General features: G+C 43.1%; 1 protein-coding gene across 4 annotated transcripts in view; it reads left to right on the forward strand.

Moving 5' to 3' along the window:
- LOC308242985 (epoxide hydrolase 4) overlaps nucleotides 1–26,382 on the forward strand; it is a 157,694-nt gene that overhangs the window by 65,532 nt on the left and 65,780 nt on the right. For 3 of the 4 annotated variants that reach the window (XM_080657906.1, XM_080657907.1, XM_080657908.1), the window contains 2 exons: nucleotides 17,368–17,600; nucleotides 24,010–24,127. In XM_080657906.1, coding sequence (XP_080514032.1) covers nucleotides 17,368–17,600; nucleotides 24,010–24,127 — 351 coding nt within the window. The remainder of the gene's footprint in view (nucleotides 1–17,367; nucleotides 17,601–24,009; nucleotides 24,128–26,382) is intronic. The other variant, XM_080657909.1, reaches the window with a different exon arrangement.

Raw genomic sequence — 26,382 nt, forward strand, 5'->3', positions numbered from 1 at the left:
CTTAGCGCTGCTGCAGAGGCAGGAGAGGCTCCTGCCACCGCTGCTGTGCTTGCCAGCCATGTTGGAGCACACTGACCACCAGGGGTCAGCTCCTGCGTTGAGCATCTGCCCCCTGGTGGTCAGTGCGCATCATAGCGACCGGTCGTTTCGCCATTCGGTTGCTTTGCATATTACCTTTTATTATATAGGATAGGATGCTTTTATTTTAGTTTATCTTTTTTAAGAAAGGGTTAATGGAGCCGTATGCTAGTCAAAAAAGGACCAGGTCCTGGAGTATGAAGTCTAAACCACCAGCAACAGTTCTAGGTGGAGATGGCAACATGTCCTTGGTTTTATGCTTTTAGCTCTTACATTTAGCCCTCTATAATCCATTTAGAGTTTGTTTGTTTGTTTTATATAAGGAAGGGTCCAACTTCATTCTTTTGTGTGTGATATCTAGTTATTCCAGGACCATTTTTGAAGAGACTGTTCTTTCCTCATAGGATTGCCTGTACATCCTTGATGAAAATCGTTGCCCATTGCTATGGACTGAATTGTTTTACCCCAAAACTTATATGTTGAAGTCATAACCTCCAGTGTGATGATATTCAGGGACTATATTTTGTGCCTTTGGGTGGTAATTAGATTTAAATGAGGACATGAGGGTGGGACCCTCATGATGGGAATAGTGCCCTTGTAAGAAGATATACCAGAGAGTCTGCTCTGTCTCTGCCATGTGAGGATACAGCAACAAGTTGACTAACTACAAGCCATGAAGAGAGTTCTCACCAGAACCCGACCATGGTGGCACCCTGATTTTGGACTTCCAGCTTTCAGAATTGTGAGAAATAAATTTCTGTTGGTTAAGCCACTAGTCTATGATACTTTGTTATGGCAGTCTAAGCTGACACATAAATGTTAGGGTTTATTTCTGGTCTCTCAGTTCTATTTCATTGTATGTCTGTCCTTAATGCCAGTTATCAGTTTGACTTTTATGAGAACTCTGTTAGATTTTTCTGTTTTTATGTACTGGATCCTAGGTGTTTTTTAGATGCTAGGCTTTTAGCTGTTTGCTGACATACTTCTTGCCTATAATCAAAATCATGTTGACTTTAGTCTAGAAAGTTACTTTTGAGTGATTAAATTTTAAGTATATTTCTGTGATTTGGCTTATTTTTTCTTCATTTTATGCTCCAGCCATTGCTTGAATGGCCTATTTCTTTATTTCAAGTTTCTTATATGAAGCTCCTACAAGCATAAATGGAAAGTTGCCTAACCTTAGCTTCTCCCCATGTGTAAGAACAGTGACATATAATTTAAACAGAGGCTGTAAGAGAAACTTAGAAAATCACTGTTATCTTCCAGTATAGATCAAATAGGTTCATCATTGAGTTTCAACTATCAATTTTAAATGTACATTTTTTTTTTCTAGTAGGTGGTATAGTAGCATTGTTGTAAGAGCAGGCTTTGTAGTCAAGCCAGGTCCACCACTTCTAACCATGAATTTGAACTAAACAGTTATCATTAGTTTCCTCACCTGAAAAAAATGGACATCATCACAATACCCACTTCAGAGTGTTGTTGTGAGGGTTAAATGAGATGCTTGTAAAGCACTTAGCACAGTGACCTGCCATATGGTAAGCACTAAATACATTTTAATAAGTGTTATTCATAGTAGTTGGTCCTATGAAATTACACATTTCTTTATGTATTGAGTGTATGTTTATAAGAAGATGCTTGGTATAGACCAAATTTTTATTTATTAGAGAAAAGGAGAAATTCCATCAATGTTATCCTTTATTTGTTATCATTAAAAATGATGGAATTGAGGTTTTGGAGGTCACAATCTGTTTGTGGTTTGGGTTGCTATCTACCTTTTAAGGCAAAGTAGAGGGTTTGTCTTCTGGGAAGACAAAGCCTCTTCTCCTCTGAAAAACGCCTCCTCCATAGTTGGTTTTGGCATCTTACAGGGATGAGAGGGCAGGGATTGAGGCTTCCTGAGTCTGGCTTTCAGTTGAGATAGACAGTGGTTATAACCAGGAAGTCCAGAGTCAGGTATAGGTACCTCAAGAACTCGTCAGTTAACCCAACCTGCACTTTATGACAGTAACAGAAGTGAATTTCTTAATAATGGAATAATAATACAGTTTAAAAATAAATAAAACTGATAGAAAAAAGATCGAATGAGAGACAGCATGGTAGAGTGGAGGAAGCACTGGACTTGGCAACAAGACAGAGATCTGCCTCTGGCTGTGCATTATCTTGTTTTATGATTTCTGTTAGCTTATTTTTTTTCATATTTGAACAGGAGTTTGGTAAATGGCTTTGTGCTTCACAGTCCTCTCTTTTAAGCACTTAGTCACATTCTATTTTGTAATAGGTTAGTCATGTATGTCTGTTGTTATATAAGCTCCTTGAGATTAAATCATCTCATTGATGTGAACATCCCCAGGGTATCTCATGTATTCTCTTACATATAGAAAGTGTTCCCTCTCCCATTTTTTAGCACTTTGCATTTAAACTTCTCTACATTAATATAAAGCATAAGTAGAAGGTTATAATGTAAAATATGAGGTTACATTTTTTTGTTTAGTAAAAATCCTGATAAAAAGATTTTTGAGTTTTTACTTTGTGAAATTCACTCCTTATAAGTGTCTTCAATGCACATTCTTTCTCTTTAAATAACCAATAAAAATTTTGAAATATTCTGTTATGTTGCTACTTAATATATAGTACTTTGGTGTATACTTGAGTTAGAGTTGGAAATACAGTTTTTGAAAAGTTGTTTTTTATACAGTGACTTCAAATATGGATCAAATGATTGTTAGTGGAAAGTAGTGTTTGCTTTATGATCTCATGATTAAAATTTAACTCAGGGTTATAAAAATATTTGATTTCCCAAGAAGACTTCCTATGTTACAGTTGTGAGAGTGTATGTATGTTTGTATGGGTGCAGGTGTGTGTAAAGGAAAGAAAAGAGGGAAGATCTTTGAATTTTAAGGTTAACATCAATAACTGGGAAATGCTAGGATAAAGTGTCAATAAGGTAAACATATAGAACAACACAAAACCAAGGATTCCATTTCCCCTGCAGCTTTCTCGGGTGACGGCTGTTTTCTCTCCTACATCCTTCATACTGACTAGTAGGGTTGGAGGTGCGTGGGATAGGTATACTCTTGTATTAATTATACTTAACTATATTTTCTATGTTCTTGATACTTCGGCATTTGGGGCCCTACTGACCCTGATGAAGTAGGGCCCCACAGTTAGCTAATTCCTGTAAGCATGCCTTTGATAAGCAAACCACCCAGTCCAGAGTTCATTCAGGCACCCATGTCTTTTATCTGGTTCTTACACTCCAGAAAGCAATATTCCTCTGCTCTAATCTTTCCATGGCTAGATACCAGACAACTAAAGACCACCTTTGTAGCCCAGAGTCCCTAGCCCTCTGCCGCCAGGGATTGAACCTACAACCAAGGTACGTGCCCTTGACCAGGGATCAAACGCGAGACCCTTAGGTCCACGGGTGATGTTCTAACCACTGAGAAAACCGGCCAGGGCATAGATGGTGTTTTTAATTCGATGGCCTCTTAGTTCCTTAATTCCCATTTTCTGGTAATCTTGTTTTCCATTATACCTTGACCACTCAATACCAAGTGAAATAATGTTATGTCATTATCAATAACTGCAACTCTCCACAATCAGATTCCAAGCATCTCACTCCTTTAACTTCTGCCTCCTATTTTTCTAGTTCACTCCTTTAAAGCTCCAATTCTAATAATTCATTAACTCCACCAGGACCTGCAGTTAATCTTACAACATTTTATTGTTTCTTATCTGCTGATGTTTTCATTTCCATTCTTACTCTGCTTAAATTCCTTTCTATCATTGTGTCACTTCCTTTACATACAGCCTCTATTCCCCCTCCCCTCTGAATTTGTCTTATTTGCATGTCAAAATTCTAAACCTTAAGTGCAACCCTTTGACTACTCTATTCCTGCGTCTATACAGTCACATAAGACAGGAGAAAAACACATACTAGTCAGTCTCACTTCACACACACACACACACTAGAGGCCTGGTGCATGAAATTTCATGCACTGGGGCGCGGTCCCTCAGCCCAGCCTGTGCCCTCTCACAGTCCAGGACCTCCCGCCACTGCCACTGCACTCGCCAGCTGTGAGCCTGGCTCCTGTGGGAGCACACTGACCACCAGAGGGCAGCTCCTGCGTTGAGCATCTGCCCCCTGGTGGTCAGTGAGCGTCATAGTGACTGGTTGTTCTGCCGTTCGGTCAATTTGCATATTAGGGTTTTATTATATAGAATATATATCTATAATAATAAAAGTGTAATATGCTAATTAGACCGGATGTCCTTCTGGACGACCTTTCAGATGAAGCCGGGGCTGCTAGGGAAGCCCGGGTCCCAGGTGCCGGAGAGAAGCCGGTGCTGGCAGCTGGGGGAAGGAAAGCCTACTCTTGCATGAATTTTGTGCATCGGGTCTCTAATATTATATATATATACACACACACACACACACATATATATATACACACATATATATATATACACACACACACATACATACATATACATACATACATACACACATATATACATATATATCCTATCTAATAAAAGAGTAATATGCAAATTGACCATCACTCCAAGACACAAGATGCCTGCCCCCATGTAGACACAAGATGGCCTGCAGGGAAGGGCATTTGTGGGCAGTTAGGGGTGACCAGGCCAGCAGAGGAGGGCAGTTGGGGGATGGGCAGGCTTGCAGGGGAGGGCAGTTAGGGGTGACCAGGCCAGCAGGGGAGGGCAGTTAAGGGTGACCAGGCTGGCTGGGGAGCAGTTAGGTGTCAATCAGGCTGGCAGGGGAGTGGTTAGGGGGTGATCAGGCTGGCAGACAGAAGCGATTAGGGGCAATCAGGCAGAGGCAGGCGAGTGGTTGGGAGCCAGCAGTCCTGGATTGTGAGAGGGATGTCCAGCCGCCCATTTAGGCCTGATCCCAGTGGACATCCCTCAAGGGATCCCAGATTGGAGAGGGTGCAGGCTGGGCTGAGGGACAACCCCTTCTCTCCCCCCACCCCTGTGCATGAATTTCGTGCACCAGGCCTCTAGTGTGTGTGTGTGTGTGTGTGTATATATATATATATATATATATATATATATAATAAGACAGGAGAAAAAAACATGCTAGTCAGTCTCACTGTATATCTATATCTATAGCTATATCTATATCTATATCTATATATAAATTGATTTCAGAGAGGAAGGGGGATAGAAACATCAATGAGAGAGAATCATTGTGCTATGGCTGAAACAGTTTTGCAATTGATCGGCTGCCTCCTACACACCCCTACTAGGGATCCATCCCGCAACCTGGGCATGTGCCCTTATCGAGACCCTTCAGTCTATAGGCTGATGCTCTGTCCACTGAGCCAAACCATCTAGGGCTGGTCTCACTTTAAATGAAGCTGGAGAGTATTATGCTAAGTGAAATAGGCCAGTCAGAGAAAGACAAGTATCACATGATCTCACTCATATGTGGAATCTAATGAACAAAATAAACTGATGAACAAAACAGATCCAGAGACATAGAAGTGTGGAACAGACTAATAATAGAAGGGGAAGGAGTGGGGGTGGGGGTGCTTGCTTGGGGAGATCAACCAAAGAACTTGTATGCACATATGCATAACCCATAGACACAGACAATAGTGTGGTGAAGGCCTGGGGTCAGGGATAGGGGCAGGCTAGAAGGGGTCAATGAGGGGAAAAAAGGAACATGTGCAATACTTTCAACAATAAAGATTTTAAAAAAACATCATGACCATGAGCCTCAAGTAGGCATTTAGTGCTGTTGGTCATATTACATGCAATCGTATAATATTCCCCCTAGTTTCATTTGCTCGCCCATTCTTGATATTTCACACCTCCTCTTTCTTGAACTTTCAACTGCTCTTCCCTTACATTTGTTCTCACTTTATAACCTTGCTTTCTATTTCATTGAGAAAATCGAGGCAATTGGAAGAGAACTTGCACAGATTTCTCCCACATTTACTCACTTGCATCTGCATCATATGCTTTGTCATTCCTCTTGTTACTATCGATGAACTGTCAGTGCTTTACAATCAATTCCTCCCCTTGTCCACTAGATCTCATCCTATTCCTTTTCACCTACTCAGAGACATTGCTCCAGCAATTTTCACTTTTCAAAAAACCAGTTTCTCTTCTCTTGGATCTTATCATTCTAATATATAAAAACCCAGGGTCCATAACAACCGAAGGCTCGACTGACCGGAAGTCAGTCCTGCAGTCAGTGCTGGGTTGCTGTGGCGACCCAGCACTGACTGCCGCTGCTGCAGGCTCAGCGAACCAGCACTGACTGCCGAGGGGGCTGCGGATCAGGCCCAGAGAGAGGCCTGGAGAGAGAAGCAGGGTCTTATCCGTAGCCTCCGTGGCAGCTATTGATCAGCACTTGCCTCTCTCTTTCTCTCTGGGCCTGGCCAGCAGCCACGCCTCTCTTTTTCTCCGGGCCTCCGTGGGGGCTGCTGATCAGCCCCACCTCTCTGATCAGGCCTGGAGATAGGCTCGGAGACGCTAACTGTCATAGAAACTGATCAGAACCAAATCTGGGTGAACTGTGAGGAGCCACTGGCTGCCTAGGAGGCGGAGCTTTTGACACTGGCAAGAAACCGACCAATCAGAACCAAATCTAGGTGAAGTGCGAGGAGCCAATGGCTGTCTAGGAGGTGGAGCTTTTGACGCTGACTGGCATAGAAACCGACCAATCAGAACCTAATCTGGGTGAATTGCGAAGGCAGAACCTAAGGTGGGGGCTGAGGAGGGGTTTTAAGGGCAACAGCTGTTTGGTGTAAGGTGTAAGAAAGTGGTTCAATTTTTTAGTGACCGGGTTGGCAGTACAGTGCATATGGCTGGCTATCAGTCCAGATATAGGGATTATGTATTTTTGTCTGCCAAGAGCATTTCCTCCTGCTGAAAAAGTCTTCCCCCCGCCCAATTTAAGCAATCCTATCACATATAATCTATACTAATAAAAGGGTAATATGCTAATTAGACCAGTCGACTGGCCATCTTCTGGATGTCCGACTTCCTTCTGGACAAAGCCATGGTGGTGGGGGCCGAGGCAGAGAGGGCAGTTGGGGACGAGATCAGGCTGGCAGGGGAGAGCAGTTAGGGGCGAGATCAGGCCGGCAGGGGAGGGCTGTTGGGGGCAAGATCAGGCTGTCAGGGGAGGGCAGTTGGGGGCGAGATCAGGCCAGCAGGGGAGGGCAGTTGGGGGGCGAGTTCAAGCCGGCAGGGGAGGGCAGTTGGGGGTGAGATCAGGCCAGCAGGGGAGGGCTGTTGGCGGCTAGATCAGGCTGGCAGGGGAGGGAAGTTGGGGGCAAGATCAGGACAGCAGGGGAGGGCATTTAGGGGCGAGATCAGGCCGGCAGGGGAGGGCCGTTGGAGGCGAGATCAGGCCGGCAAGGGAGGGCATTTGGGAGCAACCAGGCCAGCAGGGGAGGGCAGTTGGGGGCGAGATCAGGCCAGCAGGGGAGGGCAGTTAGGGGTGATCAGGCAGGCAGGCAGAGGCAGTTAGGGGAGATCAGGCAGGCAGGCAGAGAGGTTAGGGGTGATCAGGTAGGCAGGAAGAGGGATTAGGGGCAATCAGGCAGGCAGAGGCAGTTAGGGTTGATCAGGCAGGCAGGCAGGTGAGCAGTTAGGAGCCTGTGGTGCCAGATTGTGAGAGGGATGTCTGACTGCCGGCAGGGGAGGGCAGTTGGGGGTGAGATCAGGCCAGCAGGGGATGGCAGTTAGGGGCGATCAGGCCGGCAGGGGAGACAGTTAGCAGCGAGATCAGGCCGACAGGGGAGGGCTGTTGGGGGAGAGATCAAGCCGGCAGGGGAGGGCCCTGTGGGATTGGGCCTAAACTTGCAGTCAGACAATCCCCAAGGGGTCCCGGATTGGAGAGGGTGCAGGCTGGGCTGAGGGAACCGCCCCCCTCCCCTTGCCCCGTGCACAAATTTCATGCACTGGGCCACTAGTTATAATAATAAAAGTGTAATATGCAAATTGACCACATCAGGACATCCTTCTGGACAACCTTCCAGATGAAGCCAGGGCTGCGAGGGCCGAGGCAGCTGGGGCTGCGAAGGCCTACTCTTGCATGAATTTCGTACATAGGGCCTCTAGTTAGCATATAAACATGGTGTCTCCCCTCACCTAAAAGAACAACAAAACCCTCTCCTTACCCTACTTCCCCTCCAGTGAATACTCTACCAGCTAATACCCTATTGCTCTGGTCCCTTTCACATCAAATCTCAAGTTATCTATCACACTTCTCAATTCCATTCTCCTTTTTAAAAATTGAGATATTCACATATTATAAAATTCACTCTTTTAAAGTAAATTATTCAGTCGTTTTAGAATACAGTTGACCTTTGATCAACGCAGGTTGGAACTGCACAGGTCCATTCAAATGCTGATGCTGATTTAAATCTGGGATATTCAAGGATCTACTGTATTCACAGTGTTGTGCAACCATCACCACTGCCTAATTCCAGAATATTGTCACCATCCTAAAAAGAAATCCTATACTCATTAGCAGTTACTTTCTACTCTTTCCTCCCCTCTAGTTCCTGGCAACCAATAATCTACTTTCTGTCTTTAAGGTTTTGCTTATTGTGGGCATTACAAATAAGTGGCATCATATAGTATACAGCCTTTTATGTGTGGTTTTTTAAATTTGGTATGATATTTTCAAGGTTCATCCATGTTGTGTTGTTCATCAGTACTTCGTTCCTTTTTGTGGTTGAACTAGAGGCCTGGTGCACAAAGGGGGTGGGGTGGGGATCCCTCAGCCCAGCCTGTGCCCTCTCACAGTCCAGGAGCCCTTGGCGGATATTCGACTGATGGCTTAAGCTGGCAGTTGGACATCCTTAGCACTGCCACAGCGGTGGGAGAGGCTCCCGCCACCACTGCTTTGCTCACCAGCTGTGAGCCTGGCTTCTGGCTGAGTGGCGCTCCCCCTGTGGAAGTGCACTGACCACCAGGGGCAGCTCCTGCATTGAGCGGGATCGGGCTGAAACCGGCTCTCTGACATCCCTCAAGGGGTTCTGGATTGCAAGAGGGCGCAGGCCAGGCCGAGCGACCCCACCAGTGCATGATCGGGGCTGAGGAGGGACCACAAAAGGGCTCCAGGGCATGTCCATCCTGTCTCTCTCAGTCCCAATTGACCAGACCCCAACAGCAAACTAACCTACTAGTCAACTTTCTGCCCCCTGGTGGTCAGTGTACATCATAACGACTGCTCAGTGGGTTGACTGTCTGCCCCCTGGTGGTCAGTGCACGTCATAGCAAGCAGTTGAGCGGCCTTAGCATATCATTAGCATATACGCTTTGATTGGTTGAACGGACTACTGGACGACCGGACACTTAGCATATTAGGCTTTTATTATATAGGATATTTCATTGTATAATGGATCAAGGGTCACCAAGACCATCCTCAGGTTTGATGATTTTGTGAGAAGGACTCACAGGACTCAGCATATAGTCATACTCTAGGCTATGATTTATTACAAGGACACAGAGAAAAGGCATATGGAGTAAAGTCTACAGGAAACCAGGTGCAAGCTTCCAAGGATCCTTTGTCCTAGCAATGAGTTGTGACAACGTTTCTGAAATGTTGTCTACCAGGGAAGCTCATTAAAGGCCAACATCCAGAGTTTTTATTAGAGGTTAGTTACATGTGCTTTCTTTGTCTAAAGCAGTGGTCGGCAAACCGCGGCTCACGAGCCACATGCAGCTCTTTGGCCCCTTGAGTGTGGCTCTTCCACAAAATACCACTGCCTGGGCGAGTCTATTTTGAAGAAGTGGCGTTAGAAGAAGTTTAAGTTTAAAAAATTTGGCTCTCAAAAGAAATTTCAATCGTTGTACTGTTGATATTTGGCTCTGTTGACTAATGAGTTTGCCGACCACTGGCCTAATGTATACCCATATTCCATTCTCCTAGAAAGAAAGGAGGTGTTTAGCATAAATTAATTGTTTAGGCATAATGAGCCACCCTTGTAATTTGCAAAATCCTAGGAACACTCCTGAAATCATGTTTTCAGATACCAACCAAGGGCTAACCTTGTAAGTCTTACAGAACAATCAGGTCTGGAATGTTAACTCTTTTCTGTACATGTGGATATACCATATTTTGTTTATCCATTTATCAGTTGATAGACATTTGGGTTGTTTTGATCTTTTAATGTTATGAATAATTCTGTGAACATTATGTACAAGGTTTTGTGTCAGCATGTTTTCAGTTTTCTTTTGTTATACACCTAAAAGTAGAATTGCTAGACTGTTTTCCAAAGATGCTACACCATTTCACATTCTTACCCCCATGTATGAGGTTTGCAGTTGTTCCAAATTCTCAACAAAACTTGTTATTATCTTTTTTATTATAGCCTAATGGGTATGAAGTAATATCTTATGGTTTTGATTTTCATTCCTCTGATGACTAATGCTTTTGAACATCTTTTTTTGTGCATATTGGCTGATTGTATATCTTGTTTGGAGAATTGCCTGTTTTAAATTTGGGTTATTTGTCTTTATATTTATTGAGTTGTAGAAATTCTTTTTTTAAACAATATTTTTATTGATTTCAGAGAGAAAGGAAGAGAGAAATAGAAACATCAATGATAGAGAATTACTGATCAGCTGCCTCCTGCACACCCCCTACTGGGGATTGAGCCCACAACCTGGGCATGTATCCTTGACTGGAATTGAACCTAGGATCCTTCAGTCCACAGGCCCACGCTCTATCCACTGAGCCAAACCGGCTAGGGCTAGAATTTCTTTATATATTCTAGATACAATCTCATATTAGGTAAATGATTTGGGAAAGTTTTCTCCCATTCTGTGGGTTGTCTTTTAACTTTTTTGATGGTATCCTTGAAAGCACAAATTTTTTTTCTTTTAATTTTATTTTACTTTTTCCAACACCATTTATCCCTCTATGTCCTCTCCCACCCCGTCCTCCCAATCACCACACTGTTGTCTATGTCCATGAGTTCTTTAAAAATTTAAATTTCTATGATTTCTATTTTATCTACTTGTTAATTGTGCTTTTGATGTCATATCTAAGAAACCATTGCCTAAACCAAGGTCATGAAGATTTATATTTGTGTATACTTACAAAAGTTTATACTTCTTTTTTTTAATTTAATAAATCTTTATTGTTCAGATTATTACAATTGTTTCTCCTTTTTCCCCGCATAGCTCCCCTCCACCCGGTTCCCACCCCACCCTCTGCCCTTACCTTTCTCCCACTGTCCTCATCCATAGGTGTACGATTTTTGTCCAGTCTCTTCCCATATCCCCCACACCCCTTTCCCCCTGAGAATTATCAATCCACTCCCATTCTATGCCCCGATTCTATTATATTCACCAGTTTATTTTGTTCCTCAGATTTTTAATTCACTTGATTTTTAGATTCACTTGTTGATAGATATGTATTTGTTGTTCATAATTTTTGTCTTTACTTTTTTCTTCTTCTTCCTCTTCTTAAAGAATACCTTTCAGCATTTCATATAATACTGGTTTGGTGGTGATGAACTCCTTTAGCTTTTTCTTGTCTGTGAAGCTCTTTATCTGACCTTCAATTCTGAATGATAACTTTGCTGGGTAATCTTGGTTGTAGGTTCTTGCTATTCATCACTTTGAATATTTCTTGCCACTCCCCTCTGGCCTGCATAGTTTCTGTTGAGAAATCAGCTAACAGTCGTATGGGTGCTCCCTTGTAGGTAATTAACTGTTTTTCTCTTGCTGCTTTTAATATTCTCTCTTTGTCTTTTGCCCTTGGCATTTTAATTATGATGTGTCTTGGTGTGGTCCTCTTTGGATTCCTTTTGTTTGGGGTTCTGTGCTCTTCCTGGACTTGTAAGTCTATTTCTTTCACGAGGTGGGGGAAGTTTTCAGTCATTATTTCTTCAAATAGGTTTTCAGTATCTTGCTCTCTCTTCTTCTGGCACCCCCATAATTCTGATGTTGGTACGCATGAAGTTGTCCCAGAGGCTTCTTACACTATCCTCAAATTTTTGGATTCCTTTTTCTTTTTGCTTTCCCGGTTGAGTGTTTTTTGCTTCTTTGTATTTCAAATATTTGACTTGATTCTTGCATTCCTCTAATCTGCTGTTGGGTCTCTGTATAATATTTTTTATTTCAGTCAGTGTATGTTTAATTTCTAGTTGGTCCTTTTTCATATCCTAGAGGGTCTCGTTGAATTTATCGGCCTTTTCTAGGATATTCTTGAAAAGCCTTATAACCGTGGTTTTGAACTCTATATCCAGTTGTTTGTTTTCCTCCATTTCTTTTGTTTGTGATCTGTTTCTTTGTCTCCGCATTTTTGCTGCTTCCCTGAGTTGGTAGGGTGGCTTTGTGTGCTAGGTGTCCTATATGGGCCAGTGGGTCGGCCTCCCAGTTACCTGATGTGGACACTCTTGGTGCACCCCTTTGTGGACTGTGTGTACAGCCTTGTTGTAGTTAAGTCTTGATAGTTGTTGGTATCACTGGGAGGAATTGACCTCCAGGCCAATTGGCTGTGAGGACCCGCTGTGTCTATAATGGAAGAACTGCTGTGCTGGAGGCACACTTATGGGGCAGGACTTGTTTCAGTGGGGCTTTGGTGCTCACTGAGTCTGCATCTTGAATGTGTCACTTATGGATGTGAGTAGTTGAAATCTGGTGTCGTCTCACACTGACCACTAGAAACACTAGCTTCTGGATCTCCAATGGGGTGCTGGTCAGCTACTGTCTGAAGCCACCCAGCAGGAAGTACAGTGAGAACTACAGTTTTCTCCTCTTTGCTTGGGGTTTGGAGGTTTTGGAGCTGTCTGACCAGAGCTGCAGTTTGTTTGGTTAAGCTGCGATAGGGTAGGCCATTTATATGCAAAAGCCACTGCATGGAGTTGGGTGGGTTTGTAGATTGTGCGGGGCGGGGTCTCAGAGAGTCACTAGGCTAGGGCGTGGCAAACAGCGATGGCTGCCAGTCAGCCATCTCTGCGTTTCCATGTTTCCAAGTCCCCGTGTCTTGCGCCCCAGCGCAGTAAACCACGAGTGCTGCGTGCACCTCTGCAAGAAAGTCACCCTCACTTTCCGACCCGATGGTAGACAGTCCAGCTTCTTCCCGTAGGAGTTTGGGTCTCTAATGTCTCCCCAGAAACTGGAGTTCAGAGTAATCTGGAGCTTGTCTCCCTTCGGGTTGAAGCAGTGCACACAGACACCCGTCGCCAGCCCAATTCGCGTGCCTCTGTACCTCAGCTTTTCAGCGCTTGTGCACGTCTCACTGCTCTTTTCTCTTTCATTCTAGTTGTAGAACTTCCACTCAGCCAGCTTTCCCGTGGTTCTGGGTGATAGGGTGATAGACGTTTAGTCTTTTAGTTGTAGTTTTGAAATTGTTGTGCGAGGCAGCAGTTTAGGTGTTTACCTATGCCGCCATCTTGGTTTCTCTCAAAAGTTTTATACTTCTAATTCTTACATTTAGATCATTGACTAAATTAATTTTTGTATATAGTGTGAGCCTAGGGTCCTACTTCATTCTTCTGCATTTGCATATCAGCTTGTCCCAGCACCATATTTTTTAAGAGACTATCTTTTCCCATTGGATTATCTAGACACCTGTAAAGGAAGACACTCTCCTGTGTGTCTCTTCCACTCTTTTGTTTTGTTTTATTAATCCTCATTCGAGGATATTTTTTCCATTGATTTTCAGACCAAGTGGAAGCGGCAGGGGGTTGGGGGGAGGGGAGAGGTCATCAATGTGAAAGAGACACATCGATTGGTTGCCTCCCACCCGTGCCCCAACTGGGGCCAGGGATTGAGCCTACAACCCAGGTACATACCTTTGACCTGGAATCTAACCTGAGACCCTCCATCCTACAGGCCGGCACTCTAACCACTGACCAACCCTGACAAGGCTCTTTCACTCTTAATACTCTACTCATAGAATACTTTAGTCCTGACACTTCTGGTCACCAAATGTGTAGGGATTTTTCCTCACATCAAGCAATTCTGAGATTCTCCAGACACCAGCTAGGTGTCCTATAGATTTAACTAAATTCTGATAATATATACCTGGAGAAAGCATCAGATCCCACAGGTTTAGGGCTCATTCCCATAGGACTGCTCCCCATTCCCTACTTCAGATGCCAATCTGAAGTCCAGGTTGTTACCTATGCTTCTGACCAACTGTATAACTTGGATGTTCCCACAACTCGTACCTTATGTTCAATAAATTTGCTAGAGCAGATCACAAAACTGAGGAATACATTTTACTTACTTACATTACCATCCTATCTAATAAAAGAGTAATATGCAAATGGACCATCACTCCAACACACAAGATGACTGCCCCCATGTGGACACAAGATGGCCACCACAAGATGGCCAGCAGGGGAGGGCAGTTGGGAGGGACCAGGCCTACAGGGGAGAGCAGTTGGGGGGGACCAGGCCTGCAGGGGAGGGCAGTTAGGGGTGACCAGGCCTACAGGGGAGGGCAGTTAGGGGCAATCAGACTGGCAGGGGAGCAGTTAGGCATCAATCAGGCTGTCAGAGTAGTGGTTAGGGGGTGATCAGGCTGGCAGGCAGAAGCGGTTAGGGGCAATCAGGAAGGAAGGCAGGCGAGCAGTTGGGAGCCAGCAGTCCTGGATTGTGAGAGGGATCCCAGATTGGAGAGGGTGCAGGTTGGGTTGAGGGACACACACACCCTGTGCACGAATTACGTGCACTGGGCCTCTAGTTTTATTATAAAGGATATTACTCAGGAATAGTCAGATGGAAGAGATGAATAGAGCCAGGTATGTGGAAAAGGGCACAGAGCTTCCATGCCCTCTCTGGGCAAACCACTCTCCCAATATCTTTTTTTTTTTTTTTTTTAATTAATTTTTTTTAAAAAATATATTTTATTGATTTTTTACAGAGAGGAAGGGAGAGGGATAGAAAGTTAGAAACATCGATGAGAGAGAAACATTGATCAGCTGCCTCCCGCACACCCCCCACTGGGGATGTGCCCGCAACCAAGGTACATGCCCTTGACTGGAATCGAACCCGGGACCCTTGAGTCGGCAGGCCAACGCTCTATCCACTGAGCCAAACCGGTCAGGGCTCTCCCAATATCTTTATGTGTTCACCAACCTAAAGGCTCTTTGAATCCCACCCTTTAGGGTTTTTATGGAGGCATCATTACATAGGCACAAATGATTAAATCATTGACCATTAGTGATTAATTCAACCTCTGTGTATGGGTTTGTCATCTGTAAATAGAGATAGCTTTGTGTATTCTTTTCTTTTAAAAAATATATATTTTTATTGATTTCAGAGAGGGACACAGAGATAGAAACATCAGAGATGAGAGAGAATCATTGATTGGCTGTCTCCTGCACACCCCCTACTGGGAATTGGACCCACAACCCAGACATGTTTCCTGTCTGGGAATCAAGCCATGAACTTCTGGTTCATGGGTCGATACTCAACCACTGAGCCATACCAGCTGAGCTTTGTATTATTTTCCAATCCAGACACCTTTTATTTATTTTTCTTGCCTAACTGCCTCAACTAGAACCTCCAGTTAAATACTGTATAGAAGTGGTGAGAGCTGATATCTTTGCTGACCTTAGAAGGAAAGCTTTCAGTCTTTCACTGGTAAGTATGATGTTAGCTATGGGTGTTCTTTTTTTTTTTTTTTTTTTTTTTAATCAGGTTGAGCATGTTCCCTTCTATTCCTAGTTTGTTTAGTGTTCTATCGTGACAAGGTTTTGAGTTTTGTTAAATGCATTTTCTTGGTGTTTATTAAAATGATCATGTAGGTTTTGTCCTGTTGATATGGTGTCTCAGTCCATTCAGGCTGGATTCGGGCTGCTATATGAAAATACCACAGATTAGGTGGTTTATCAGCAACAGAGATTTATTTCTCACAGTTCTGGAGACTGGGAGTCTGAGATCAGAGTGCCAGGATGGTAGGGTTCTGGTGAAGGCCCTATCCTGGGTTGCAGACTGCTGACTTCTCACTGTGCCCTCACATGGTAGAAAGAGGCAAAGGATAACTTTGGAGTTTCTTTTATAAGGGTACTAATTCCATTCATGAGGGCTCTGCCCTAATGACCTAATCACTTAGCAGAGGTCTCACCTCCTAATACCATCACACTGACCATTAAGTTTTAACATTTGAATTTTGGTGGGTTGCGGGGGTGGGGCACAGACATTCAGGCCATAGAATATGGCATATAACATTGATTTTCATATATTTAACTACCCTTGATTTCCTAAGTTAAATCCCAGCTAGTCATGATGTATAATTCTTTTTATATGTTGCTGGATTCAGTTCGCTATTATTTTGTTAAGGATGTTTCATCTTTATTACTAAGGATACCAGTCTATGGTTGTTGTTTTTCTTGTGATGTCTGCGTGTGCTTTTGTATCAGGATAATACTGACCTCACAGAATAAGTTGGGAACTGCTTTCTTCTTTTTGGAAAAAATTGTAAAGGTGTTAATTCTTCTTTGAACATTTGGTAGCGTTCACCAGTGAAGGCACCTTTTTCTGGGTTTTTCTTTGTGGGACATTTTTGATTACTAATTCAATCTCTTTACCTATTTTAGGTCTACTCAGATAGTCTGTTTCTTCTTTTTTTCTTACTGATTTCAGAGAGAGGAAGGGAGAGGGGGAGAGAGAGAGAGAAAGAAATACCAATGATGAGAACCATCGATCGGCTGCCTTCTGCACATCCCGCACTGGGGATAGAGCCCACAAACCAGGCATGTGCCCAGACTGGGAATCAGACCGTGACCTCCTGATTTGTGGGTCAACCACTGAGCAACACTGGCCTGGCTATTCTGTTTCTTCTTAAGTCAGATTTGGTAGTGTGTGTCTTTCTGGGAATTGTCCACTTCATCTAGGTTATCTAATTTGTTGGCATTATATATTCCTCTTTAACATAAAAAAAAATTATAGACTACTTTTCAAACTTTCTATTTTAGATAGACTTTTCTACAGTTAGTTCAGATTTTAAATTTTTAAAAAATGTTTTTATTGATTTCAGAGAGAAAGGGAGAGGGAGAGAGAGATAGAAACATGAATGATGTGAGAGAATCATTGATCGGCTGCCTCCTGCACGCCGCCTACTGGGGATCAAGCCTGCAACTCACTCATGTGCCTTGAATGGAACCTGGTACCCTTCAGTCTGCAGTCTGACACTCTATCCACTGAGCCAAACCAGCTAGGGCTTAAATGTTTTTAAATTATGTAGTTGTTGTATATGAAAGCTGCACAATAGGAAAGTAGTTTTTAAGAATCATTATTCTTTCTATTAATATTTTACATTTTGTATTTTAGGATTGTATACTCATCAAACAGAAATTTAAAAAACTATGAAAAGGAAATTCTTAGGAAAAAGATAGGAGAGAGTGGGTTACCACAAACTAAACATGACTTCAGTTTTGGAAAGTATACTGACAATGATGGAAGACCATCTTTAGAGCTCTTAGATAAAACATCACCTGATTGTTCTCTTCTGAAGCATGAAATTCCAGATATCAACGATGAAGAGCACAATTTTATTTCCAGTGGTAAGGCATTTTATTTGTTGATTTTTATAAAATTTTGTGGGCATGAAAGTAATTATATTCTGATATAATTAGAGAAAAGCATACTTCAAAAATAAGCTCTACTGCTCTTTTTATAAATTAAATGAAAGTAAATTTTATGGGTAAATGAAAATAATAGTATGGTCAACTCTCATATTCCCAAGTAATTGGAGATGGAATTATTATAAATGAATACACATATAATTTACAATTATCCTTTTAAGCCTCCACATGTTATTATCCTTATTCTAATCTACCAGACCATAGTCAGTTCTGTTATAATACAATGTAATGCATTTCTTAAAAAACACCATGCAACACAAAAATCACTGTTACTTTTTGTCATGACACAAAAAGTTACTGAAAATTTATCCATGACACATTTTTAAAAGATAGGAACATAAAAATGATAGCTTAGTTTTAAACATGTTAAAAGGTGAAGAAATATATAAATACTTCAATAAATATGGCATTTGACTTTGAAAAAAGCCTTTAGCTTGTTTGTCGTAGTGCATGTCAGAGGAATTGCAGCTTGTGAATTATTGTGGAATGGTGGGGAAGGAGGATGTCAAGGATTTAGCTATAGACATACAGATATGTAGAAATAGTAAATGTTCTAACAGGAGACTTGAGATCTCTGAGTCAGAGAACAAACTGTTTATTACGCACAGAGCATCTTAGTGCTAGTTCCAACCCCCAGTTCCCATAAGGCTATGTGGTGAGGCCCGGATGTTATCCTTCACATGCAGTGGGATTGCACCACGGAGAGGAACATGAAAATTCGGAGAGTTTTACAGTGTTCCAGCAGATCTGCCTATCCTCCAAACCAGAGAGAGACAGAGAGACAGATAGAACTTTACTTTGGAAGGTAAATACATCTCTGGTGAGGGGAGAGGAAGGTAGCTTCACTATCCTGCTGTGTAGGAAATAAATGGTTTGGGGGTGAGGAACATCTCTAAATCTTTTGGGGGCATCACATTATCTCTAGCTTCCAAGGCATGTTTACTGTTAATCTTTTATCCAAATTTGCCAGTGCTCTCTTCTGAAAGGCCAGACCATGTAGAAACACAAATATATTAATAGAAAGTGGTTTCCCAAATATTGGTTGAACTCCACCTAAAATAAGATGGGAATTTGTAACACCAGATATGGATGGGTGTGGCTCATAACATGCGGTGAACTGAGTATGGAGGGGTCCTCAAACTTTTTAAACAGGGGGCCAGTTCACTGTCCCTCAGACCGTTGGACGGCCGGACTATGGTTTAAAAAAAAAACTATGAACAAATTCCTATGCGCACTGCGGGCCCGGGATGAGTCGGCTGCTAAGCAGGATAGGCAGCGGCACCCGGCGGGCCAGATAAATGTCCTCGGCGGGCCGCATGTGGCCCGCGGGCCACAGTTTGAGGACGCGTGAGTGGATGTTTTAGGTATTTATGTGTGCTTTGTGTATTTTTCCATGGCTCAGTTCAGCTGGTACATGGCTCAGTTCAGTTTTCTGCATTGACCTAGTGTTTCTCATGGATGAACTTGTACCTAAGCAAATGAAAATTCCCTGTTATGCTCAGATTGTTCCCTAATATATCAATTGTGTTGGATCAAACTTACGTTTTCAAAACAAGTGTTACAGCAGAATCGAATGTATATGGAATTATCAGTTAACTAAAGGATTTTGTTACTGATGTTTAGTTCAACAATAATAACAAAGTGATTTTAGCTCAGTTATATTACTCTGATTATTCATCATACTTTATTATCTATACTAATAAAAGGATAATATGCTAATTAGACCGGGTTGACCGGACATCTTCCAATTGTCTGGTCCTCCTTCCGGACAAAGCCATGGTGGCGGGGGCCAAGGCAGAGGCGGTTAGGGGTGATGAGGCTGGCAAGTGAGGGCGATCAGGCTGGCAGGGGAGGGCAGTTAAAGGCAGTCAGGCTGGCAGGGGAGTGTGGTTAGGGGAGATCAGGCCAACAGGCAGAGGCGGTTAGGGGCGATCAGGCAGGCAGGCAGAGACAGGGGAAATCAGGCAGGCAGGCAGAGATGGGAAATCAGGCAGGCAGGCAGGTGAGTGGTCCCAGATAGAAAGAGGGATGTCTGACGGCCGGTTTATGGATTTTCCTGTGGGATCGGGCCTAAACTGGCAGTCGGACATCCCCCAAGGGGTCCCAGATTGAAGAGAGTGCAGGCCGGGCTGAGGGACACTCCCCTCCCCCGTGCACGAATTTCATGCATTGGGCCTCTAGTGGTGAATAAATAAGAATGAATGAATGAATGTCTACTCTAGGCGTGAGACAAATCCATTCATATATTTTATCTCCTTTAGTCTCAGATAAACTAAGACGTAAGTGGTTACAGACTGCTTTATAGGTAGGATTCCAAGGCTCAGGATTAAAGGACTTGCCCAAAGCTATACATATAGACCTGGGCAGAGCTGGTATTTGATACCCATTTTTCCTGCCTGTAGTCTAGAGCTCTGCAGTGGCCCCATCACAACCCATTAAAGCAGCCAAACAAGTTGTTAAGTATAAGTGAAAAGAGTTCTTTTACTCCTCAACCCCCTGCCGTTTAACCATTTCTCCATCACTCCATGGAAAATGCCCATATTTATCAGTTTCACAGACACTTGTCCATATTTTATTAATTTCTTTGCAGTCTTTCATACTGCCAATACCACTCTCCTCAAAACTTCCTCTGTGTTGTATGACATTGTGCTCTCTTGATTTTCTTTGTTTTTCCTCATTCTCCTTCACTGGCACATCATCTTTCTGCCCTTTAGATAATTGTTGTTCTTGATTTTTTTGAACTTCATATATCTGTCTAAATACAGGGTGAGGCAAAAGTAGGTTTACAGTTGTTTGTATGAAAAATAATACAACAGTTAATAATAATATAAGAATAAACTCACAACTGTAAATCTACTTTTCTTCCACCCTGTATACCTTAAATATCTCAAAATTTAACCTGCTCCAAACTGACCTAATCATCCACCTCTCCCAACCTGCTCTTTTTTTTTTTTTTAATATATTTTATTGATATTTTACAGAGAGGAAGGGAGAGGGATAGAGAGCTAGAAACATCGATGAGAGAGAAACATCGATCAGCTGCCTCCTGCACACCTCCCACTGGGGATGTGCCCGCAACCAAGGTACATGCCCTTGACCGGAATCGAACCCTGGACCTTTCAGTCCGCAGGCCGACGCTCTATCCACTGAGCCAAACCGGTTTCGGCGCCCCAACCTGCTCTTTATTTGAATACTCTATCAGTGTGAATTATCTCTATATATAAAGTAGAGAAACATGCTAATTAACTGGGACACCGTAACAAGTCAACGGGACAGGAGGAGGTTGTGCGCGCAGCAACAAGGGAGCGCCTGTGCTGGGGGAGGGCCTGATTAGCAGCAGCCGAGGCTGCTTCAAGGGCCGAAGAGGGAGGCAGGGCCGGACCAGCAGCAACCGCTGTGGGGCCTGGAGAGTGAGGCAGGGCTGGACCGGCAGCGGCCACGGCTGCTGTGGGGCCTGGGGAGTGAGGCAGGGCCGGACCAGTGACTCGAGGGTGGGCGGCGTCGCGCGATTTCGAATCGCACGCTGGGCTCCTAGTATTATACTATGTTTCTATTCATTTACTCTCCTCGTACCCTTCTGTTGATTTATTAACCTGTCTATTGATTTACCTCCTAAATAGTCTTAAAAACTTCTCTTATATATCCTGTTGCCAATTCTTTATTTTAGGACTTCGCTATTTTCCTTGAGAATTTGCACCCCAGCTGCTTGCCAGGCCTCTCATGGTGCCACCCATTTATATCATATAGAACAATGTCTGTTGATTGCAACTCTACTCGTGGCACTCCTCTTACTAAAATTCTCCAGTGGTGTCGCATAGCATTAATATAAATCTCAAATTCTTTCCTGCAGTGTAAAGGGATTTTGTGAACTGGCTCCTGCCTAGAACTCCACACCATCCTGTTTTCAAAACCCCCTTGTGCCCCGTGAGCTCTTGTCTTACTGAATTACTTGGTGTTTCCCTCCAAAAATCTATATTTAGTCACTGTGTGCTTTTGCACTTGCTATTTGTTCCTGGAAGGCCATTCGAATTATTCATCACAATATTCAATTGAGTATCAACTTTGTGCTAGGAGTTGAAGATTTACGAGTGAACAAAACAGGTAGTGTTCCTGTCCTGAAATTTAGTAGTGTTATCTGTGGGGTGCTGTTGCTGGTGGAAGTGGACTTCTTGGTGTGCCGTGGGAACAAGAATTTCCTGAGGCCCCCATGGGAGGATGAGATATCATGGAAAGCTTTATTTCTGTGGAATTAAACCCCTGAGTTTCCAAGGTTCAGTCTCCCTCCGTCCCACCATGGAAAAAGCCCCATTTTGTCTTCAGCAGAGCTAAGATCAAGCCATTGCCCAGAGTTTCCGCTCCACATTTGCACAGTCCAGTCCAGCATCAGGCTAGTTAGATTGTGTTCACAGCTGCAATCCACTGCATGTAGGGTCCGCATGGCCCTGGGCCATGTGGTTTCTAGGGCCACATGGCTGTGGAGGGAGCATGGGTGAGTGCGAGAAGCAGGAGCAAAGCAAGAGGAGCAAGGCAGCCCAGAGAATTCCTTTGTCTGGGGATTATGTGTATCCAGATTTTTGTGGGTTTGCAGTGGCTCCACCCCCTAGCCAGTTATCTTTGTTTCAGGTTAGACTGACAGGCAAGCACCTTTCCTGTGATACCCCAACTTCACTGTGCATGTACCCATCTTCCCCTTTGTTGGACCTCTTCCCCTAGTGAGGGTAGGGAATGGACCCGTGGTTCCCTGGGGAGCATGAAGTTGCAGCTTCCTGGTGAAGCTGTCCAGATGACCATGCTTATAATGTCTGGCCTCCACATTGCTCCCTTCCTATTACTAATATTAATAACAGGTACAACAGTAACAGTAGGAGATAGGTGGGTTATGTACAAAGTGTGATGAGGACACAAATAGGGCATATGTTACCTGGATTTAAGCTTCTAGAGAAAACTATCTGGAGAGAGTAATGTCTGAATTGAGTCCTAAAAGGAAAAGCAGTTTAGGGGAATATTCTAGGCCCGTGGTCGGCAAACTGCGGCTTGCGAGCCACATGCGGCTCTTTGACCCCTTGAGTGTGGCTCTTCCACAAATTACCACGGCCTGGGCGAGTCTATTTTGAAAAAGTGGCGTTAGAAGAAGTTTAAGTTTAAAAAATTTGGCTCTCAAAAGAAATTTCAATCGTTGTACTGTTGATATTTGGCTCTGTTGACTAATGAGTTTGCCGACCACTGTTCTAGGCAAAGGAAACATGTCTGGAGGCAGAGAGAGCCAGGTACATAGCATATTTGGAAAATCAGAAGTGGTTTGTTGTGAGAGGGGAGGTAAGAAGAGGATAGAAATGGTTACAATAAGAAATGAGCCTAGAGATATAAGCAGAAGCCAGATTATGAAGAGCCTTATATAAAGGATGATCTTATATTTTATTGTCTAGTCTGGGACCCTTATGAGAGAGTGAAAGGTGAAAATTTATTACTGCTGTTGATAATTATTCTGGGGCAACAACAGGCATTAACTGGGACTGTCCCAGGCTAACCATGATATGTGGTCACCTTACTCATAAGCCATCTTAAGGAGTTTGGGGGTGCCATTTTACAGTGGTCAAATTCTGGATCTCTTTTGATAAGTAGAGCCAATATTGGCATTCTGGTTTATAAATATTAATTTGTAATCTTGGTTAGTAGGAATCTGTCCCCTGTGACTGATCCTCACCAGATGTACTGATGAAAGTTTCTGGGCTGACAAAGCTATGATATACAGAGTAGTGTTCTTCTTTTTTCGTTTTTTGTATACATGTTTTATATTTTACTTCCCACTACCTAAATTGTGAACCTTTTGAAGTAGAGCTAATTTATAAAATATTGATGTTCTATATCTCTCCATACTGTGTATAGTACTAAACTCATAGTAAGTGTTCTATAAATCCCATTGATTTCAGTTGAATTTCTATTAATTCACGATAATTCTAGTCATAGATCCAGGAATAGGAAGGAAAAATACCAAAATTGGAAAATCTTCTAATTTTCTATGTCAGATGTTCATGCAGTGGCTTCTATTTTGGTTTATAAGTTTATGATAATATTGCCTATATTTAAATGTGTATCTACATTTAAAGGTATTTAAATATAAGTGGAAATATTTATTTCAAAGCAGATACATGATTTAAAATGTTTTATTTTTAACTTTCCACTTAAATATTCCAGTTATTGTTGCTCTATTTCAATAGCTAATCAAGATGACTATGTGGAAAAACCTTTTGTTAATGTTAAAATATAATTTTTTGATATTTATTTTATTAAATAAACTAATTTTTAGTTTTGTTTTTCTCTTTTAAAGATATTTATGACTTGGAACCTGCATCTGAATTGGGAAAAGACTTATTGAATCTTTACATGAATCATTGTTGCCCAGATATTGATATTTACGTTGATGGAAAAAGTTTTAAAACTCACAGGTAACTAGGCATGTGATTGGTTTGGTGTCTTGGTTGTGGCAGTATTAAGTGTAAACGGTGACTGTGTTTTTCTAGCACAGCGGCTTTCGGGCTCTGATTACACAGGGGTTCCATGCTGATTCCTCAGGGGGTCTCTGACAGGGGAGGGGTTGGCCATCAGTTAGCATTTTCTGCCTGTGGGTGCACACAAGCCCCAACCCCGGCATGTGCACATGCTTCAGCCAGAGCAGATATGTGTTTTGCATTGGGCATGAACCTAAGCTTTCATTAGAAGAAAATATTCTGCTGCCTAAAATAGGTTTGAAAGCCACTGTCACAGAAAATGTAATTAAATGCAGTTTTTCATTTCACAGGCGTTATAGTATTAAGAATGATTATTTCTACAGGAATGACATGTATTTTCTCTGAATGCATTTCAATTCAGTCTTTTGTTCAAAATGGATTCTAGTGAATAGCATTGATTAGGAGGTTTAATATTTCAATGTACTTTTAAAAAATTCTGCTTTACTATTAGATTGCTTAGGCATTCAAATTAAATTCTGCTGCCTGTGTTGGTCCAGTTCTTTTTTTGCAAGTAATTAAAATCTGCTTAAAAGAAGAAAAAACTTTAATAAGAAATACAGATTTTCTGTTGGAACCCAAGAGACAGAAGTACAGCTGGTCCTCACAATGGACTAGAATCAGAACCAGAAAACTGAGGAACCCAGACAATTCTTCTCTTTCCCTCTCTGTGTTTCAGAGAGAATGTTGGTAAGTTACTCTGGTGCTCCTGAAGAGGAAGAACCAGATTATTTGCAGTGGCAAGAAGCAGTCCTCGAGGTGCAAGGGTGCACAGCCTTAATAATATTAGCATTGGGTTTAGATTTCAGGCATTCATCAAGCCAAACAGTAGTGATGTTTGTGCTTTCAAAAATCATACTGGTGCCTTGGCAGGTGTGGCTCAGTTGGTTGGAGCATTATCCCATGCACTGAAGGGTTCAATTCCCAGTCAGGGCACATACCTAGCCAGTCAGGGCACGTACGGGGGGCAACAATCAATGTTTCTCTTTCACATTGATGTTTCTCTCTCTCTCTCTCTCCCCCTCTTCCTTCCGCTCTCTCTGAAATCAATGGGAGCATGTCCTCAGGTGAGGATTTAAAAAAATCATACTGGTTTTGCCCATTAATTGACAGCATTACATTGCTAAACTCTAGGATTGCCAGTTTCATTCAGGCTATTTACCATTCAAAATTTGAACTTTTCTCTCTGGGAACATATATTTTTAATTACATGCATACACATTTTCCTAATATTTATAAAATCTGCATTATATATAATAAAATCCTATCTAATAAAGAGGGAATATGCTAATTGACCATCATGCCCTCACAAAGATGGTGGCACCTATAGCCAATAAGGAGGGAATATGCTAATTGACTGCCATGCCCTCAAAGTTGGCGGCACCCACAGCCACAAGATGCCGGTGCCCAGTCCCCTCAGCCCCGCCGGGGCGGCAGGCATGTGGCACAGCTGGGCCACCCCCAGGCAGTTCTGGCCACTTGCATGCCTGCCTCTAGAGTCCCCCTGCCCCCTCAGCCCCCCAGCCGCCCAGGGCCAGCCTGAAGTGCAGGCAAGCCTCGGATAGTGGCTGCCCAGCCACCCAGGGCCTGCCCGAGGCGCAGGCAAGCCTCAGATGTCAGCTGCCCAGCCGCTCAGGGCCACCTGAGGCTCAGGTAACCAGAGCCAGCCGAGACTTGCGCTGCCGGCAGTGGCAGCAGCAGAGGTGTGATGGGGTGTCGCCTTCCCCTGATTGCTGGGTCACCTCCCGCCCCTGAGGGCTCCTGGACTGTGAGAGGGGGCAGGCCAGGCTGAGGGACGCCCCCCTCCAGTGCATGAATTTTCATGCACTGGGCCTCTAGTACTGAGTATAATATAGATTTATCAATATATTTTTCATATCATGGATATATATTTCTTAGTTGATGGTGTGTATGTGTGTGTTTCCTTTTGGTGGGGAGGGGCCAACACAATTATATTTTATTTTCCTTTATTGATTAAGGTATTACATCTCCCCATTGCTCTCCTACTCCCCCTACTCATCACTCATGCCCTCACCCCCCGGTGTCTGTGTCCATTGGTTAGGCTTATGTACATGCATACAAGTCCTTTGATTGATCTCTCTTCCTTACCCCCACCCTCCCCTATGTTCCCTCTGAGGTTTGACGGTCTAATCGATGCTTCTCTGTCTCTGGATCTGTTTTTGTTCATCAGTTTA

This window comes from Plecotus auritus (genome assembly GCF_963455305.1).
Source record: "Plecotus auritus genome assembly, chromosome: 2".
NCBI classification, from domain to species: Eukaryota; Metazoa; Chordata; class Mammalia; order Chiroptera; family Vespertilionidae; genus Plecotus; species Plecotus auritus.